The sequence below is a fragment of the Manacus candei genome, unplaced genomic scaffold (assembly GCF_025592945.1).
Source record: "Manacus candei isolate 608988 ecotype Guabito, Panama unplaced genomic scaffold, ASM2559294v1 h1tg000071l, whole genome shotgun sequence".
NCBI classification, from domain to species: Eukaryota; Metazoa; Chordata; class Aves; order Passeriformes; family Pipridae; genus Manacus; species Manacus candei.
The window spans coordinates 52,157-69,992 of record NW_026138119.1 but is presented as its reverse complement, the minus strand read 5'-3'; the positions used below and the strand labels follow the sequence as shown (position 1 = coordinate 69,992).

At 53.4% G+C, this 17,836-nt stretch overlaps 1 protein-coding gene across 4 annotated transcripts in view; it reads right to left on the bottom strand.

Annotated features, from left to right (window-relative positions):
* The window catches only part of GARNL3 (GTPase activating Rap/RanGAP domain like 3), a 39,622-nt gene extending 37,026 nt beyond the window's left edge, over window positions 1-2,596 (bottom strand). For all 4 annotated transcript variants that reach the window (XM_051807759.1, XM_051807758.1, XM_051807760.1 and 1 more), the window contains exon 1: window positions 2,395-2,596. In XM_051807759.1, coding sequence (XP_051663719.1) covers window positions 2,395-2,450 — 56 coding nt within the window. In that variant the 5' untranslated portion in view covers window positions 2,451-2,596. The remainder of the gene's footprint in view (window positions 1-2,394) is intronic.
* Between the last annotated feature and the right edge of the window lie 15,240 nt (window positions 2,597-17,836).

Below are 17,836 nucleotides of genomic sequence, written 5' to 3'. Positions count from 1 at the left end.
AAGACTCCCTGATGACCATGAGAGAGAGGATGTTGAAGGAAACCCACTGATATACAAACTTGTGGTTTATCTGTACTTAGAAATACAGAGCTCTTCACAACTGGTGTGATGCCTACAAACTATATTCTCTACCATACGAATATATCCTCTATTCTAGGTTCTCAAAGAAACCCTTTTTATCTAAATAATTTCAGTATGGTTATTAGATTTTTCTTTTAAACATTTCCATAATGTCAAGCTATAAAACAGTTGCCTTTAGGAGGCACTCCAACATGCTCCAACATTTCACATTTCACCAGTTTTGCTGGTGACAGAATGACACAGAGCAGGGCTGTATTAGAGTTCTATACACAATGATAAGCACAGACACGATAAGCATGCGGACAGGAGCAGTATATATACAATAACAAGGAGACAGTGCTGTCACATTCTGCAAGGAAACTGGAAGAGGCTTCACATTCATCAGGTCTTGAGATGAGTTACCGCAATATCACAGCCAGCCTCTAGTGCAATCTCACAGTCACAGACATTTATGGTGACACAGGTGAAAAAGAAAGATGTGATAACCACGCATGCCTTGTAAGGTGAATCCACAGGACTCCAGCCCAGCCCAAACGCCTAAGATCTATTCCTACCAAGGTTACATAAATTCACAGACCTAGAGAGACAGGGTATATTCATCAAATGATGTGGAGAACATGAGGAACAAGCAAGTTTCATTGGAGAAATAATGTTTTCTCAGACCACATGATACAGAGGGAAAATACAGACAAGCTCAGAAAACACTTGAAGAGCAGTTTGTGCATCAGAAAGGTTTATGGTCCAATCCTCTCCACAAACTGCACTCCAATGACTTGAGGACATATAGTGGCTTGTCACAAACCATACCTTCGGGTATTAAAAGCATTTTTCTCACACTGCTCTCACTAATTAAAAAACCTAGAGTATATCTGAACAAATGATTAAAACAAGTGTTTTAATATTAATATTCTAATCCATTTGTGTCCCCAAACTACTGAAAACATACCTAACTTTCAAACACACTAGCAGTTCTTTGAAAAATCAGAATTATACCCAATAGCTAATCTCTGCTTCTTCTCAACCTAACTACTTCATAAGTGTCATCTCCTTTGTATCAAGTAATTAAAGCAGAATCTCACACCAACACAAACGCTACACAGACAACCTCATGAAAGTTAGGCGTCTTAGCCTCGATTTATGCATAGGTAAGATTTACATTATCACGCTATTTGCGTAAGTGCATATACTCCCTAATGAATTCTTGCCTGTGTACCTCTTTGGCTTTCTGTTCGTGGTTACCATCATGATTTGTACTCAGCTCTCTGACACATCACATCAGCTAATTTAAAAAACACACTGTGATTAACATCAACTGTTTACATTAATCTTTCTCATTGAATTACATCCTTTCTCAGTCCTGACCTGATCTACTACGTCAGAAAAACTGTTGCTCCAGTTATGACAGTTTTAGAGTAGTTTTCATCCTATTAAGGTGAACTGCCAGCACCGAAGAGGTTAGCTCCTCAGTGGCTCAGATCACTTTGACTTAATTTAAAATTTACTTATATTGCAAAGTGTTTAAATACAGATGACCCTTTACTGACATGAAAAAATTAGCTCACACGCATCTGTACAGCACCTAAGGTACACCGCACCTCTGTCTCCCATTTGTCTAGAAACAGGCGCTGTTGTATAAACGAAGAGTAATGACGAAGAGGAGATAGGACTAGCTTCCCCCCATTTCAACAGAAGCTCCTACAAACTTCAACAGTCCTGAAAGTTGAACAACGAAGCATAAACATATTTGCTGATCTAAATCTATACGGTTTTAGGATCCTAGTGTCAAATCACAAGTTTTGGCTTTTAGGAGTTCGACACTGGAAAGCACTTTAATTGGGGGCGGAAGGGTAGTGGCAGAAGGGAACGAGTTTGCAGATTGCACCTGTGTGATCACAACGACATAGCGCGCGTGCCCTCTGGCTCGCCATTCTCCTCACATTCCACATGTCTACTTGCCAGTATGGGTCAACCTATTTTCATCTAAGAAGCAGTCACAGGTACAAGCGCACTCAGCAATCGGATAACTGCAGAGATATCCTAGTGGTATCTGCTTGCGCGAGGGCAACGCTGAATAAGCTCCGAAACAGATTCCGAAGACACTCGTCCGACTCCGCTCACGCCACCTGCAGCAGCTCTGAGGGAGGCGGCTGCGGCTCAGGGGCTCCCGCCGCTGCGCTGCCCGAGGGCCGCCCGCCCGTTCGCGCGGCCCCTCCGGCCCCGGTCGGTGGAGGCAAAGCGCCGCCTCTCCACCACGGCCAGGGCGGGTCCGCACCGCGCCGCGCCCCGCCCGAGCTCAGCCCCCGTCTCCGGTACCGCTGAGTGAGGCCGAGGAACCGGGTGGATGCCGCCTCTGCGCTGCTCAGCTCCATGCGGGCGGCCAGACGGAGACCTCACCCCTCCAGCGTCGCTCCCGCGACTCCGTCCCGCGCGGGAGAGGCGCCGGGAGCTCAACGCGCACATCCCGCTCCCGGCGCACGGTCCCGCGCGCCCGCCTCGTCCCTACGGCCCCTCCCACGGCGCATCGGGCGCGGCGCCGCCGCAGGGCCCGCCGGGAGCTGTAGTCCCGGGCTGCGAGCGAGCGGCCTGGCCGCCGCCGCCGGGAACTGCAGCCCCGCGCCCCTGTGCAGCGAAGGGCCTCGGCCGGCACCGCCTTGAGGGGTCGGGCCCGCAGCAGAGCCCCTCCCGAGCGCCGGCTTCCGAAACGTAAAGGTGTAACGTAATTTCAGACACCTGCTGAGAGTTTTCCATAGAAAGCACGCCTATTCAGTATGCCTGAAAGTAGCAGAAACTAGTCAGCTTCAAGATGGCCAAGTGCATAGGTCAGGTTTACTGTCCTATGCTGCCCTCAAGATGCCACACCAGAACGATTTGCATTCACACTACACAACTAAAAGTGCACTTGTGTGGTGACTTTCCTGCCAGATGAAAAGCAAAGGACTACGAGACATATCTTGATGGCATTTTACTGGATACTGAGAAAAGCCAGTCATCATAATACATGCACAGATCCAATATAAAAAATATTTTACTATCAAAAACAGTTTACTTAGAACTAATAAATTAGAAGTGCCACAATAGCATTCTCTTAAATGTAGTCAGCATCCCATTTGACACCAACTAGATAGGGAAAATTTCGGTGTGCAGTGGAGAATTTTGATATTTGAATGCCAGTTCTGGCACTGATTCAAAGAAGGGTGAAAAATCTAAATAAAATCCTGTAAAGCCAGTAGATCCCAAACCAGAATGCTAGCTGTTGGTAAAACACCAACAACCAAGGCAGCTCCAACATGGGGATAAAACTTCAATGACTATTTTTAAGAGAGCTAATACATAAAATACGTAATTCATGGAGAAAAAAATCCCCATAACCATTAAAGTTTATTTCTTCGGAGGAGGAGGGGAAGGTATATTACATATGTAGAATTAAAGTAATTATCTTCTAAAATGCACTCAAAACTTCACAAGATTGACTGAACGGTAGCTATTTTTTGCAGATAACTGGTTGAGTCATCCATTTCCATAACAAACAATCATTCTCGGCAATTAAAATATTTTAAATACCTCAGAGAAGCAGCGTATCGAGAACAAAAAAAATTTTAGGAAACCAATATAACATCTTCCTTTATTTAAAAAATGCTGATTTCCCGTGGAAATGGAACAATTCATCTATACAGTTCTTAGTATAGTTTTGAGTGGTTTTTAAGTCAAATTACAAAAATTTCTATTCCCACAGGCAAGACTACCTCATGTCTCTGAGAACAGGTGTATGCCTATCTGTACATATACAGAGGCATAAGTACAATTGAATCTATAGAGAACATAGATGTCGACGAAAGAAAATATAGTCTTATCAAGGTCTCACCCCCACACACCCCCAGCGTGGGGGCGTGGCCACCTCACAAAGCTTTTAAGGAAAACAATAAAGAAATCAAAAAAACAAAGGCCCAAAAAGAAGAGAATTAGAAATAATATAAATACAACCCAAAGAAACGGAAATTTGAAAGAAAAACAAAATTAAAAAAATAAAATATAGAAAATAAAAAAACCATTTAAATAGGAAATATATAAAATGAAACAAATAAACAAACAAAACAAATAGGCAAAAAAAAAGTGCCGGAATCGCTGCTGCTGCCCTTTAATGCTGATCTCGAGATACTGCGCGTGGGCGGTAACTAGAAGCGTACTTCAGTAAATTAAAGCACGCATGCGCAATTGCTCCACGAAGCCAAATCTCATGTAGGAAAAAAAAAAAAAAGGGCAACGTGGCGGCAACATAGCGCATGCGCAATAGCGAAACGAAGCCAATGCTTCACATAACAAAGGGCAAGATGGCGCCATTTTGCGCATGCGCAATCATTTCAACGACGACTACGTAAAGGGCGCTTCGGCCGCGAAATGTCAGAAGGGGGGCCCCAGAAAAGCGGGCGAGGCGCGCGCAGTAAGAAAGAGAAGCCGGGTGCTCGAGTGGTGAGGGGGGGCGGCCAAAGTAGCGACTCCGGCGCATGCGCAGTCGTTAGCAAGACGTCGGCGATCACGTGGTAATTAAGGGCGGCCAGAAGAGGAAATGGCGACGCCTGCGCAGTGAATCTTGTGCCGCTGCAGCGCTCCCTGCTCAACTTAAGGGCCGGTTCCGGCGGCACGGCGGGACTCGCGGTCTCCCGTCTCTCCCGGGGTGTGTGTGGGGGGAATAACATGAAGATTTTTGGGGTGAAAGCGCAGGAATTAGCGAGAGACGTTAATTTGGGTAAACTCGGTCACCGGAAGTAGAGAGCGACCGGACTGTTTTCAAAAGCGCACCAGCAAAGATGGCGCCCTCCACACCGGAAGTGCTGCGAAGCCGCCCCAAAATAAAGATGGCGGCGACCAAACCGGAAGTCCTCCAAGTCCGTACAAAGAGATGGCGGCCTCGACCCGGAAGTTCGCCTTGAGGCCACACTCAAGATGGCGCCACCAGGACCGGAACTTAGCCGAGGCCACACTAAAGATGGCGGCGAGAGGCCCCCTTGCCTCAGAGAGGCGTCTATCCTGTTGCCTGACCTCCGCCGCCACCCGGACCCCCGCCCCGGGCCGCAGCACCGTCTCGCCGCGCCGCTTCCCGCTGTGGGGACAGGGCGGGGCGCTCGGCGGTGCCGGGTGCGGGCGGCAGGTTCGTCGGCGGTGGTAGGCACCGGTGCGGGCAGCCCCTTCTCGGCGCCGCGGCGCGCGGCTCACGTGCGAGGACCCCAGGGAGAGGGCCGTCCCCTTCCGCTCCGCTCCCGCTCTCGCTCCTGTCCCGCCGTGCCCCGAAGATGCTGTCGGGGCTGCGCCGCCGGCTCCTCCCCCTGGAAGCGACCCACGGCGGCAGATCCGACGTCGGGCTCTCCAGGACATCGTCCCCGGGGTAAGCGGCGGGGGCGCGGCCGCTCTTCTGCCTCTCCCGCGGCCATCGGGGGACTGCAGGCAGGGGAAGCGACAGGCAAGTTTCTCGCCTCTGCGGAGAAACTTGCACCTGCGTGCCGCCGCGGGGAGAAGGGCGGAGAGAGCGGCAGGCGACAGGGCTGGGTTTGGATGTGCCCTGGCATTGCAGTTCCCCGGGGAGGGTCTGTGCTGCCGGGAGAGAGAAGTCCTTTGGGAAGCTGGGCTGGAAACAGCAACTCTGTGGATTGCTCAGCTTTTCCTAGGGAAGGGCAGGTTTTAGGGAAGAAAGGCCCGTCCTCGCGAAAGGCGCCGCGGGTCTCGCAAGGGGGGTGCCGCGCGGCTGCAGTGCCGCTCCCGGCCGTGTCCGCCAGGCGGCGACTGTGAGGCAGCGCCCGGCGGTCGGGGCGGGCTGGGAAGCGGCGCCTGCGCAGAGCGAGGCGTTGGCCGGGCCTGAAGCGCTCGGGGCCGCCGGGCAGGGCAGTGCCCGGCTGGTGGGTGCCCCGCAGAAAGAAGAGCCCGGCCCTGGGAAGGCAGGAGCCTGGGCTCGAGCTGCTCTGGACCGCTGTGGGGATGGGTTTGAAGTTTTGGGATCGCTTGTTTCTGTCCCTACCTTCCCACTGAAAACAATAACTTAAGAAGTCCTCGTCTGGACTGGTCCAGAGAAATTGTGGAGTCTCCATCCCGGGAGATGCTTAAAACACTTTTGCTCAGGCAAAGTTCTGAGCAACCTATTCTACCTCATCCCGCTTTTTGAGCAGCAGAGATTGGACTAGATGATCTCCAGAGGTATTGTCCAACCCCCACCATTCTGTCCTTCTGTAAAGGGGCTTTGCACTGCCCTTTTGAACTGTAATCTGTTGATGACCTGTGTTGAGGTCACACTGCAGCTTGTTACACTGCAGCTTGTCACACTGAATGGCAGCCTGAATAATTTAATATTGAACTGTGATTAATCACAAGATGAAAGCTCAGATAGGCTGGTAAGAGGCAGTGTTCTTTGCTGCAGCATTTCCCACCTGAGGTAATTTTCCTTGTTCTGAAAGTGTCAAGTACAGTTGGGCAATGTACTACATAGGAAGAAGGGAAAGAATCTCAAAAACAAATAAATGAACAAAAAACCCCTTTATATTTGCTTGTGCAAGAAGAAGATTGTTCTTCCACCCAACCAGGTTTTGAGAGGACAAATTAATTGTTTCTCTGACAACACTATCCATTGGAGGCTGTTAATGATCCCATAGTCTGTGCTAAAGGTTTTAGCTGATTGTGTTTGTCATCAGCTTTTACTAAAGAAAAAGCAAGCCCTCTTGGCTCTGTGGATATTACAGGAACGAAATGATTCCATTCATGTAGATAATGATAACAGAGCCAAAACAAAAATATTGTGAGTGTCCTATGTGGAACAATATACAGAATTTCAAAAAGGATTGTAGTGGTCCCATATACAGAACTAACATACTTCCTGTTCCTTATTTGCTGATCAGGTCATATTTATCTGCCTGTCAGGACTGTTGGAGCACTGGATGGAGAGCAGGTCATATGAAGAGGATTACGGAGTAAAAGGCAGCTTGTACTGAAGTTCAGGGAAAGTATAAATATTTATATATATTGGCACAGTGCCTGGCCTTAATGCTTAAAATCCTTTGGAGAGCTGTCTGCATATTTACTGTATTAATGATCAAATGCAAGGCTGTGTTGGGAAAGGTCTTCCATTTGGAAGTCAGTAGTTGAGACTGTCTTGCCTATGAAAAAGAGGGAGAATTTTCATTAGAGGATGTAGGATTCTGGCTGGTAATAGTCTTAATTCAAGGTATTTTTAGAGAATTGATTTAATACAAGCAGAACAAATGGCCAGAAGTGTAATGAGAGACAAGTTGAAATTAGAAAGTAGATGTGCATTTTGAATGTATTGTCATAGCAACTGATTAAATTCTCCCTCTCTTGCTGTTCTGGGGACCTTTTAAATGTGCTTTGGCTAAATAAAAAGTATTAGACTATTTCAGAGCCAAAAGGTCAGTTCTTGTTGTCTCTTTTGCACTTTAATTCTAGTACACTGATACTTGCTAACCACTTATAACCCTAGATGCAGAATGAGAACTTGGGTTATTAACAATTAACAAGTAAACAGCAGAAAGACTTGACCTTTCTTTTGAATTGCCCTACAGTGTTAAAAAATACCAAACAAACCTCCTTCCCCAAAGAAACACCTCCCAAAATACCCCAACAACTCACCAAACAGAAAATCACCGACAACCAAAAAGCAGAAGTAACAAACATGAACAGCAAATGGAGGAAGAGTTTGAAAGCAAGATGGACAGAAGCAGAAGTGTTACTGCCCACTCTTAGGCCACTGTGCTGATTAAATGGGTGTCGTTAGGTTTAGATTAGTAGTTCATTGTTGTTGGGTTTTTCGGTGGTGTTGATTTTTTTGTTGTCGTTGTGGGGGATTGTTTGTTTGTTTGTTTTTATTTTGGTTTTTTTTCTGTATTAAAAATCTGGCTCCGTTACTCTCTAGTTCTGGTGTGTTTTCTTTTCCAGGTGGTTGGTGTTTCTGCAGTGTTTGGCACAGGACTGGGTGAGTTTTTTACCCAGCTTTCTGAAGCTGTAGATGAATAGGAGAGGTAAGGGGATAACTTCTGGTCCGCAACCCAGTGACCACTTCCTGAAGGTCCTGATTCATGAGTCTGCTCCTTTGATTTGAAGGAGTGTACAGTTGCCATAGCCAAGGTAGCCTAGGGTGTCCAGTATCAGCATAAAAAGCAGCAGTAAAAAGGAACTATTCAGAGATGAATTTTTGTGCTGTTCCATGAAAAAGTAAAAGCTATCTGTGCCAGCAAGTCTGTGAAGTAATTTTTTTCTTGTAATTCCATACCAAGTTTTGAATTGTTGCTGTTTTAATGAAATATGTTCATTGATTTTGCATCCATTGGTTTCAGAATCCAAATCTGGGGAAAAAAGTACTGTTAGTCTTTCTGAAATGTCTCTCAAACATGAAAGCCTAGAGAAAACTCTTTTTTTGAGTAAAAAGAAGCCTCCAGGATGATCCTTCTGCAATACAAATCATGTGTTTTTCAGACTGAATGCACTCCCTTTATTCACCTTTTCAGAGAGTATCGTCCAGAATACGAGCGCCTGAGAAAAACACTGGTAAGTGTTTTTAGCTGTTTTACACCTGAACAGTGTATCTTGGGTCACTTTTATGCACACAATTGCCTTTATGTTGAGAGGGTCTAACATTTCATTTACTAGTCATACTCACTGTGGGAAAACTCCTGTCCTGAAGGAGTCCACCATTTGCCTTTTTTTTTGTAAAACAGATGTTGCTCACTGGTTTAGTGTTAATATTTGAGCTAATTGTGTGAAAATGATTGGGAAATAAGATTGTGTCTTCCATTCAGATGGATAGTTAGTTCTTAAAAATAAATTTCCAAAGGGATTTGTTGAGACTATCCCTGTATCTTCCTGCACCAGTGAAGAGTACTAGTTTGACTTAGTAAGAAATACTGAATTGCAGTGCCAAAATCTGTAGCTCTGCTCACCTTGAGTTCTGGCTGTCCAAAGGACAGTTCTCTGCAGGCACAGCTACACAGAGTTTGGCTTCCTGGTGCTGCTTAAAATCCCACCTAGATGTCCTAGAAAATGTCCTAGAATCCCACCTGACTGGAGGTTGCTTTCCATGCTTAGTCAGAAGTTCTGTGTAACCTTAGTTGAAATGTAAGACCTGCATAGTGACTTCTGCTCTCTGACTGGGGGACAGGCTGCTGGGTTTGGGTAAGGTTTCTCTTCTCCTGCTGTTTTAAATGTTCTCAGAATCCACATGTAAATCTTTGTCTACGGGAGAAAGCTCAAAATAAACAAAAGAGAGAGCAGCTGGAACACTTGTGGAAGGACATGGGCAGCGTGTGTGTGCAGGGCAGCACACTGGCAGGTACCTCCCCAGGAAGATAAAGGTTACTGCAGAAGTTTTCTGAAGAGTTTGCCTTGTGAAGTAGTACAGTGCTTCTTTGTCCTCACAGCAGAAGTGTGAAAGCAGCTCCATGTTAGAGGAGCGGGGCTTTAGTTCCTGTGGGATTGGTCACACTCAGCTCTTCCTGTGTCAGTCACAGGTTTGGAAGAAACCCCGCTGTGTAGCTAAAGCAGTGGACCTACTAGAAATAATGAAATACTTTAGAAAAGGCGAAACAGTCAGATCAGAATATGAGAAAGCTCTGTTGTTGGCTGCACTGTTCCTTAGATGAGGCGAGTAGGTGCTGATGGAGTCTGTCCTGTGTCTGGGATCCACAAGCAGCTTTCTGTCCCCTTAGAGCAGGTGTTCATTGCTGGGTTTCTGTGCAGACAGAAGTTGTCAGTGCACACACTCCCTTACCTTTAGCAAGCTGGTTTGTGTACAGCCGTTTCTGTTCCCTTCAAGGACCTGATGCTTCTGCAATGGGTCCCTCTGAGCTAATACTAACACGAGGAACTCTCAATGAAGAGCAAGAAGAGAGGGAGAGTGACGCTGATGGCATTGACCATGAAGGTGAGGGAATGAGGTCTAAAAGCTGCCTCTCAAGAAATCCCCTCTATATTTCATGACCTGGAGGGACTGTAAGGAGAGCTTAGAAAACAAGCAAACATTCAGTCACCTGACGTGTCAGAATCTGTAGCAGAAGCTCAGCTGCAATGGTCAGTGCAGGGATATCACTCTGTAACCTTTGTGAAAGTTCAATTGTAAATTTTCTATTCAAGTAATTAATAGGTGTATAACACACATAAACCAGAGAACTCGTTAGGCTTGGGGCATGCAGTGACCTCTGAACCTGATTGATGCACAGATGTGTCCATCATCTTTTTGGCCTTACAGTTTCTGCCCCTGGCTCTCTTCCCTTTTCCTGTGACTGTGGTCTTGGAGCAATGTTCTAAGTTGTTACAGTGGGATTTTTCTCTTATATAGCTCACAGACTTAATCTTCATTCTTTCCCTGTTCCACTGATGGGTAGGATCACTTATTTCCTTTGCCCTGTAATGTAGTTGAAGATGGAATAGACTTTCTATGTTGCTTTGGCTATCCTGATTATAGCTTTTTTTCAGAAGCACAAGTAGAACAAGTACTGAAATAGCGCTGAACTTCAGCAGCAGCGGGGACTGCGCAGGAGAAGGAGGGTGGGCAGCGGGCCTGGGGCGGGCAGGGGGATTGGGGTGGGGGCGGGCACTTAAAAGATTTCGGCCAGGGAGCTGATCTCAGCCAGCACCCAGTCGGGGCAGTCTAAGTCCCCGCAGAAGCAGAACTCTGCGTGGGGAGAGGCGGTCAGAGGCGCACTGCCGCTCTGCGTCCTCCCCGCTCCCCGCCGCCGACTCCCGGCCCACCACGTCGCCGCTGCTCCCCGGTCCCCCATGCCGCACAGTCCGCCTTCGGGACCCAGAACCGCCCCGTGTGCCGGTGGGGGGCTCCCCGAGGGGCTCTGCAGGGGCCTTGGGGCCGGGACCCCGGGGGTGCAGCCCGACCAAGGGGCGGGGCAGGGGACAGGGCCCCGGGGGCGGGACCCGGGGCGGCCACGGACCCGCGGGAAGGGCCCCTCCGACACGGCCCTCGTCCCTCCTCCCGACCACCCGAGCACCTCCCGCCACCCGCGGCCGCGGCCCCGCGGGCTCCAAGCCCCGCCAATCCGGGCCCGAGGCAGCGTCTGGCCCGCCAATCCCGGCCCGCCTTTCTCGGCGCCGTCCAATCACAGCCCGCCTTTTCAATCCGGCCGCGGTCCCGCAAGCTCTGCCCGCTCAGCCGCGGCGCGGCCCCTCCGCGCGACACCGTCCCCACGTTCCCCTCAGGCGCTGCTGGGACCACGGAAGGGCGGTGGGAGCTCCGCGGTCACGTCCCGTCCGGGAGCTCTCCCAGGAGAAGGGGAGGGAGACGGGCAGCGGGCGGGAGGGGCTCCGGGAGCGGGGCCTGCGGGGCCAGCGGGGTTCTCGGGAACGGGCGGGCGGGGATTGGCGGGGCTGGCACGGGGGGGCGGGGCTATGCGGGCCGCGGGCTATAAATAGCGTGGGAGGAGGCGCGGGGGGGCAGTTCGGCGGCGGAGGTGGAAGCGGCGCTGGAGCTGCAGGAGGCGGGGCGAGATCGGCGGTGAGCTGGGGCGGGACTCCCGCGGCTGCCGCTCCAGGCACGTGGCCTGTCTTGGGCACAGGGGCCGCTCTCTCCGGGAGGTTTTGGCTCCCGACGTGCAGGTCCGATCCCGGCCCGCCACTCCCAGCCCGCTTTTCTCCGCTCCGTCCAATCGTAGCCCGCCCTTTCAATGGGGCCGCGGTCCCGTAAGCTGTGCCCGCTCAGCCGCGTCGCGGCGCCGCCCCCCTTCCCCACGTTCCCCTCAGGCGCTGTAGGTGCCGGCGCCTTTGCTTCCGGAGCCGCGCCTGCGCTGCCGCAGCCCCCGACAGGCCCTGTTGGGACCAGGGAGGGCGGGTGGCACAGCTCCGCGCTCACGTCCCGTCTGGGAGTTCTTCCGGGAGGCGGGGAGGGGGCGGGAGCGGCGGCGGCCCTTTCAATGGGGCCGCGGTCGAGCAAGCTCTGCCCGCTCAGCCGCGGCGCGGAGCCGCCCCCCTTTCCACCTCGGCCCCCGCGGCCCCCGCGTTCCCCTCAGGCGCCGCTCTCGGCGCCTTTGCTTCGGGATCCGGCGGAGCCGCGCCTGCGCTGCCGCGGTGCCCGCAGGCGCTGTTGAAAGGGCGGGCGGGAGGTCCGCGGTCCCGTCCCGTCCCGTAGTTCTCCCGGGAGAAGGGGAGGGAGGCGGGCAGCGGGCGGAAGCGGAGCAGCCCCTGGGAGCGGGGCCTGAGGGGACAGCGGGGTTCTTGTGGACGGGCAGGGCGGGAACGGGCAGGCGGGGATTGGCGGGGCCGGACGCTGCCGGACGCTGGGATTGGCTGGGCTGGCACGAGGGAGGCGGGGCTGTGCGGGCCGCGGGCTATAAAGGGCGTGGGCAGGGAGCCCTGAGGGCAGTTCGGCGGCGGGGCTGGGGCGGCGCGGGAGCGGCCCGGGAGCGGCGCGGCCGCTGGGCCGAGGAGCGGCGGTGAGCCAGGGTGGGACCCTCGCGGCTGCCGCTCCAGGGAGCGGTGGGGAGCCATGGGGCAGCACCCCATCGGCTGCCGATCCAGGGGGAGCCGGGGTCGGTCCCCCACAGCTGCCGAGGCAGGGCGTTGGGCAGGCGGTGTCCCGGGCAGCTGTGCCGGCCAGCTTTGGTCAGTGCTCAGTGGGGGAGCGACCCGTGCTCAGGGGTGCTCCCCCGAACCAGAAGGACTAGGATGCAGCCTCTCAGTGGGGCTGGTGTTGAAAGTATTGTTACAAAGAAAAGTAATAAAAGATGTTTCATTCTATTATAATTTTATTTTACTTTTATTTTCATCTTTGACTACTTCATTGTTTATTCTATTGTTTTGTTGCTGTTTCCGTTGGGATGGGTGGGACAGCTCCTAGAGATATTTAAGTGAACGACAAAGACTGATTTGTGACCTTGTCAACAGCCCCGGGCTGCAGAGATACCCAGGAGCAGATTTAGGCAGAGGCAGCAGAAAGCTGAGGCAGAGGCAGCAGAAAGCTGAGAACCTGGAGCTCAGGCAGCAGAGCTGGTGGAGACATAAAGACGGTAGGACTGTGGGCAGAACAAGAGTGGGGCTGGATTAGGGAGCATGGGCCTGGCATAAGTACTGCAGGGATGGAGCTGGGATAAAAATAGTCAGACCTGGCCTGGAATGTGGGCTTGAGAGCTGGAGTGGAAAACTCAGACCTTTAAAAGAAGGAAGATGCTAGGATTGGGACGTGCAGCTTTACCGGGAGCTGACAGCAGAGCTGGCAGAGAAATAAAGGTTGTGGGTCTGGGTATGGGATAGGGAGAGTGGTGCTCGGAAAGGGACTGTGGAGCAGGGATAGGGACTGTGGCACTGCAGCAGAAATCACTGTAGGATTGAGACAGGGACTGGCACCGTCGCTGAAACATCTGTATGTCTGTGGCATAGGGATTGATGGGCGGGAACATGGACTGGGGGGAAGAGCTGAAATCAGTCTAGGGCAGGGATCTCGACTCTGGAGTTGGAATTGGGTTTGTGGGGCTGGAGGAGCACCTGGGGGACTGGGATTGGGAATGTAAAGTTGGAGCTGGAAAGTGGCAGAGCTGGAGCCAAGATGAAGATCCTGCAGTGAGAACCTGGAGCAGCTTCCCGTGGTGGCGCTGGCAAGATGCAGAGCTACTGCTGAGAGAGCAGAGCTGGCAGTGCAATAAAGCTTGTGGGTCTCGAGCTGAAATCACTGAGGGGCTGGGATAGGGATGGGTTCTGGGCTTGGGACTGTAACACTTGGGGCAGTAATGACAGCAATCACTGTGAGATAGGGCCTGTGGCACCGTCCCTGCAATGGCTGTGTGTCTGATATAGGGATTGATGGGCGGGAAGGTGGATTGGGTGGGTAGAGCTGAAGTCAGTCTAGTGCTGGGCTTGTGTCTTTGGTATTGGGATAGGAATTTTGGGGCTGCAGGAACACCTGGGGGACTGGGACTGGGAGTGTGAGGGTGGGAGCTGGAAAGTCACAGAGCTGGCGCCGAGATGAAGATCCTGCAGTGAGAACCTGGAGCAGCTTCCCGTGGCGGTGCTGGCAAGATGCAGAGCTACTGCTGAGAGAGCAGAGCTGGCAGTGCAATAAAGCTTGTGGGTCTCGAGCTGAAATCACTGAGGGGCTGGGATAGAGTTGGGGGCTAGAATATGGACTGGATGTTTTGGTCAGGGACTGTTGGTTTTGAGTAGAAATTAGTGTGAGATTGGGATTGTATTTTTGTGCACTCTGGGGAGTCTAGTAATTCTATTGCAAGCCATTGGAGGGAACTGGGAGTACTGGGTAGAATCAGCTGTTCTATGGAGAAGGCCCAGGTGTTAACAATGAGGGGGAGGAGGGGCCAGAGTTTGGGCTGAGGCCCCTCGGCTGTTGTTCGGGCTCAGCAGCTGTAGCAGGACTTCTTAGACCATGACTCAGGTGAGTCTGTTTCAATTTCACCTTTCCAGTCTCTTCCCACTGTCCCCAGTCCCTCCCCACTGTCTCCAGTCCCTCCTAAATCCCTCCCAGTTTCTCCCGAGTGCCCCAAACCCCATCCCAGTGCAGTCAGTTCCCTCCCTGTTCTTTCCCCAGTGCCTCCACTCCTTCCCAATTGCTCCCACTGCACCCCAGTCCCATCCCAGTCCATCCCTAGTACCCTCAGTCCAACCAAGCTCCCTGTGCAGTTCCCTCCAGAAACTCCCCAGTGCTCCCAGTCCTTCCCAAGTTGCCTCAAACCCATTGCAGTCCCTCCCCAATGCCTTCAGTCCCATCCCAGTTCCCTCCCCAGTGATCCAACTTGCTCCCAAGTGCCCCCAGTGCAACCCAGTCCCAACCCAGTGCCACTGGTACCTCCCCAGTACCCTCAGTGCCATCCTAGTTCTCTCAGTCCCATCCAAGTGCCTCCAGTCCTTCCCCACTGCATCCCAGTGCTACTAGTCCTTCCCAAGCGCATTCAAGAGCCATCATCAGTGCCCCCAGTCCCATCCCAGTCCCTCCTAAACGATTCCTAGTCCCTTCCCAGTGCTTCCAATCAAATCCCAGTCCCTTCCCAGTACATCTGCGCCCCATCCCAGTGCTCCCAGTCCCTCCCCAGAGATTCTCAGGCCCATCCCAGGCACACTCTCCAGTCCCCTCCCCAGTCCTGACACAGTCCCCTTGCAGTACCTTCCCAGTCCTATCCCAATCCCTGCAGTCCCTTTCCCAGTGCTCCCAGTCCCATTCCAGTTCCCTCCCCAGTGACCTCAGTCCCATCCCTGTGCCCACCAAGTGCATCTCAGTCCCATCCCAGTGCCTGTAGTCCCACTGTCCACAATCCCTCCCCAATGACCCCTGTCCCATCCCAGTTTCCCCAGTCCCTCCCCTGAGAATCCCAGTTGCAGTCCAGTGCCCTCAGTGCTAGCCCAGTTCTCCCCAGTCCATCTCCAGTGCCCTCAGTCCCATCCCAGTCCTTCCCTGCTACCCCCAGTCCCTCTCCAGTGCCCCTAGTCTCAGCCCAGTGCCCCTAGTCGCACCCAGTGCATCCAACTCCCTTGAAGTCTCTCCAGTCCCATGCCAGTCCCTTCCCACTGCCTCCAGTGCCATCCCAATTCCCTTCCCGGTGCTCCCACTCCCATCCCAGTGGTGCCCCAGTGTGTCCTAGTGCCTCCCCGTTGCCTCTCAGTCCTATCCCAGTGCCTCCAGTCCCTCCCCAGAGAATCCCAGTCCCAGCCCAGTTCCCCCAAGTGCCCCCAGGGCCTCTCCAGTGCCCTTGGGCCCGGCCCAGTCCCTCCCCTGTGCATCTCACTCCTATCGCAGTGCCCCCAGTCCCTCCCCAATGACCCCCACTCCCATCACAGTGCTCCCAGTCCCCCCTGCCCCCCGAAAATCTCAGTCCCACCCCAGTATCTCCACTCCCAGCCCAAATCCCCCCAGTGCCCCCAGTCCCTCTCCAGTGTCCCCAGTCCCATCCCCATCCCTCCCCACTGCCCGCAGTCCCTCCCAGTGCATGCCAGTCCTTTTCCCCGATGCATCCCACTCCCTCCCTAGAACATCCAAGTCCCATCCCAGTTCCCTCCCCAGTGCCCCTGACCCACCCCCAGCCCTTCCGTGACCTCAGTCCCTCCCCAGGGCATCCCAGTCCCATCCTAGGCCAACTCCCCAGTCCCCTTCCCAGTCCTGCCACAGTCCCCTTGCAGTCCCTCCCCAGTCCAATGCCAGTCCCTGCAGTGGCTTTCCCGTTGCTCCCAGTCCCTCCCCAGTGCATTCTGCTCCTTTCTCCCATGCATCCCATTCCCATCCCAGTACCATCCCAGTTCCCTTCCCAGCCCCCTCGCAGTCCCTCCCTGCTCCTCCCCCAGTTCCCCCAGTCCTAGCCCAGTGTCACCTGTGCTCCCAGTCCCACCCCAGTGCCCCCACTCTCATCCCCCCAGTCTCTCCCCACTTCCCCCAGTGCAACCCACCACCTCCTTTCCCTCCCAAGTGTGCTCTCACAGTGCAACCAAGTCCTTCCCCAGTTTGCCTAGTCCCATCCCAGTCCCTCCTAAGTGATTCCCAGTCCCTCCCTAGTCCCTCCACAGTACAACTGCATCCCATCCCAGTGGCAGCAGTACCATCCCAGTGCTCCCAGTCCCTCCCCAGAGATTCTCAGGCCCATCCCAGGCACACTCTCCAGTCCCCTCCCCAGTCCTGTCACATTCCCCTTGCAGTCCCTTCCCAGTCCTATCCCAGTCCCTGCAGTCCCTTTCCCAGTGCTTCCAGTCCCATCCCAGTGCCTGTAGTCCCACTGTCCACAATCCCTCCCCAATGACCCCTGTCCCATCCTAGTTTCCCCAGTCCCTCCCCGAGAATCCCAGTTGCAGTCCACTGCCCCCAGTGCCAGGCCAGTTCTCCCCAGTCCATCTCCAGTGCCCTCAGTCCCATCCCAGTCCCTCCCTACTACCCCAGTCCCTCTCCAGTGCTCCTAGTCTCAGCCCAGTGCCCCCAGTCGCACCCAGTGCAATCCAACTCCCTTGAAGTGTCTGCACTCCCTCCCCACTGCCCCCAGTCCCATCCCAGTGCGTTGTGCTCCTTTTCCCTGTGCATCCCATTCCCATCCCAGTCACTTGGCAGTCCCTCCCTGCTCCCTCCCCAGTTCTCCCAGTCCTAGTCCAGTGCCACCAGTGCTCCCAGTCCCACCCTAGTGCCCCCACTCTCATCCCAGTCCCTTCCCACTTCTCTCAGTGCAAGCCAGCGCAACCATTCCTTCCCAAGTGTCCTCCTGCAGGGCAACCCAGTCCTTCCCCAGTTCGCCCAGTTCCATCCCAGTCCCTTCCCACTGCCCTCAGTCCCATCCCAATTCCCTCCCCGGTTATCCCACTCCTATCCCAGTGCTTCCCTGGTGTATTACACTCCCTCCACAGTGCACCCCTGTCCTTCCCTACTGGCTTGGTCCTATCCCAGTTCCCTCTCCGCTGACCTCAGTCCCATCCCAGTGGTGCCCCACTGTGTCCTAGTGCCTCCCCAGTGTCTCTCAGTCCTATCCCAGTGCCTCCAGTCCCTCCCCAGACAATCCTTGTCCCAGCCCAGTTCCCCCAAGTGCCCCCAGGGCCTCTCCAGTGCCCTCAGTCCCGGCCCAGTCCCTCCTCAGTGCATCTCACTCCTATCCCAGTGCCCTCAGTCCCACGGTTCCCCAGTCCCTCCCCAATGACCCCCAGTCCCATCCCAGCGCTCCCAGTCCGTCCGTCCCCCGAAAATCTCAGTGCCATCCCAGTGTCCCCACTCCCAGTCCAAATCCCCCCAGTGCCCCTAGTCCCTCTCCAGTGTCCCCAGTCCCATCCCCTTCCCTGCCCACTGCCCCCA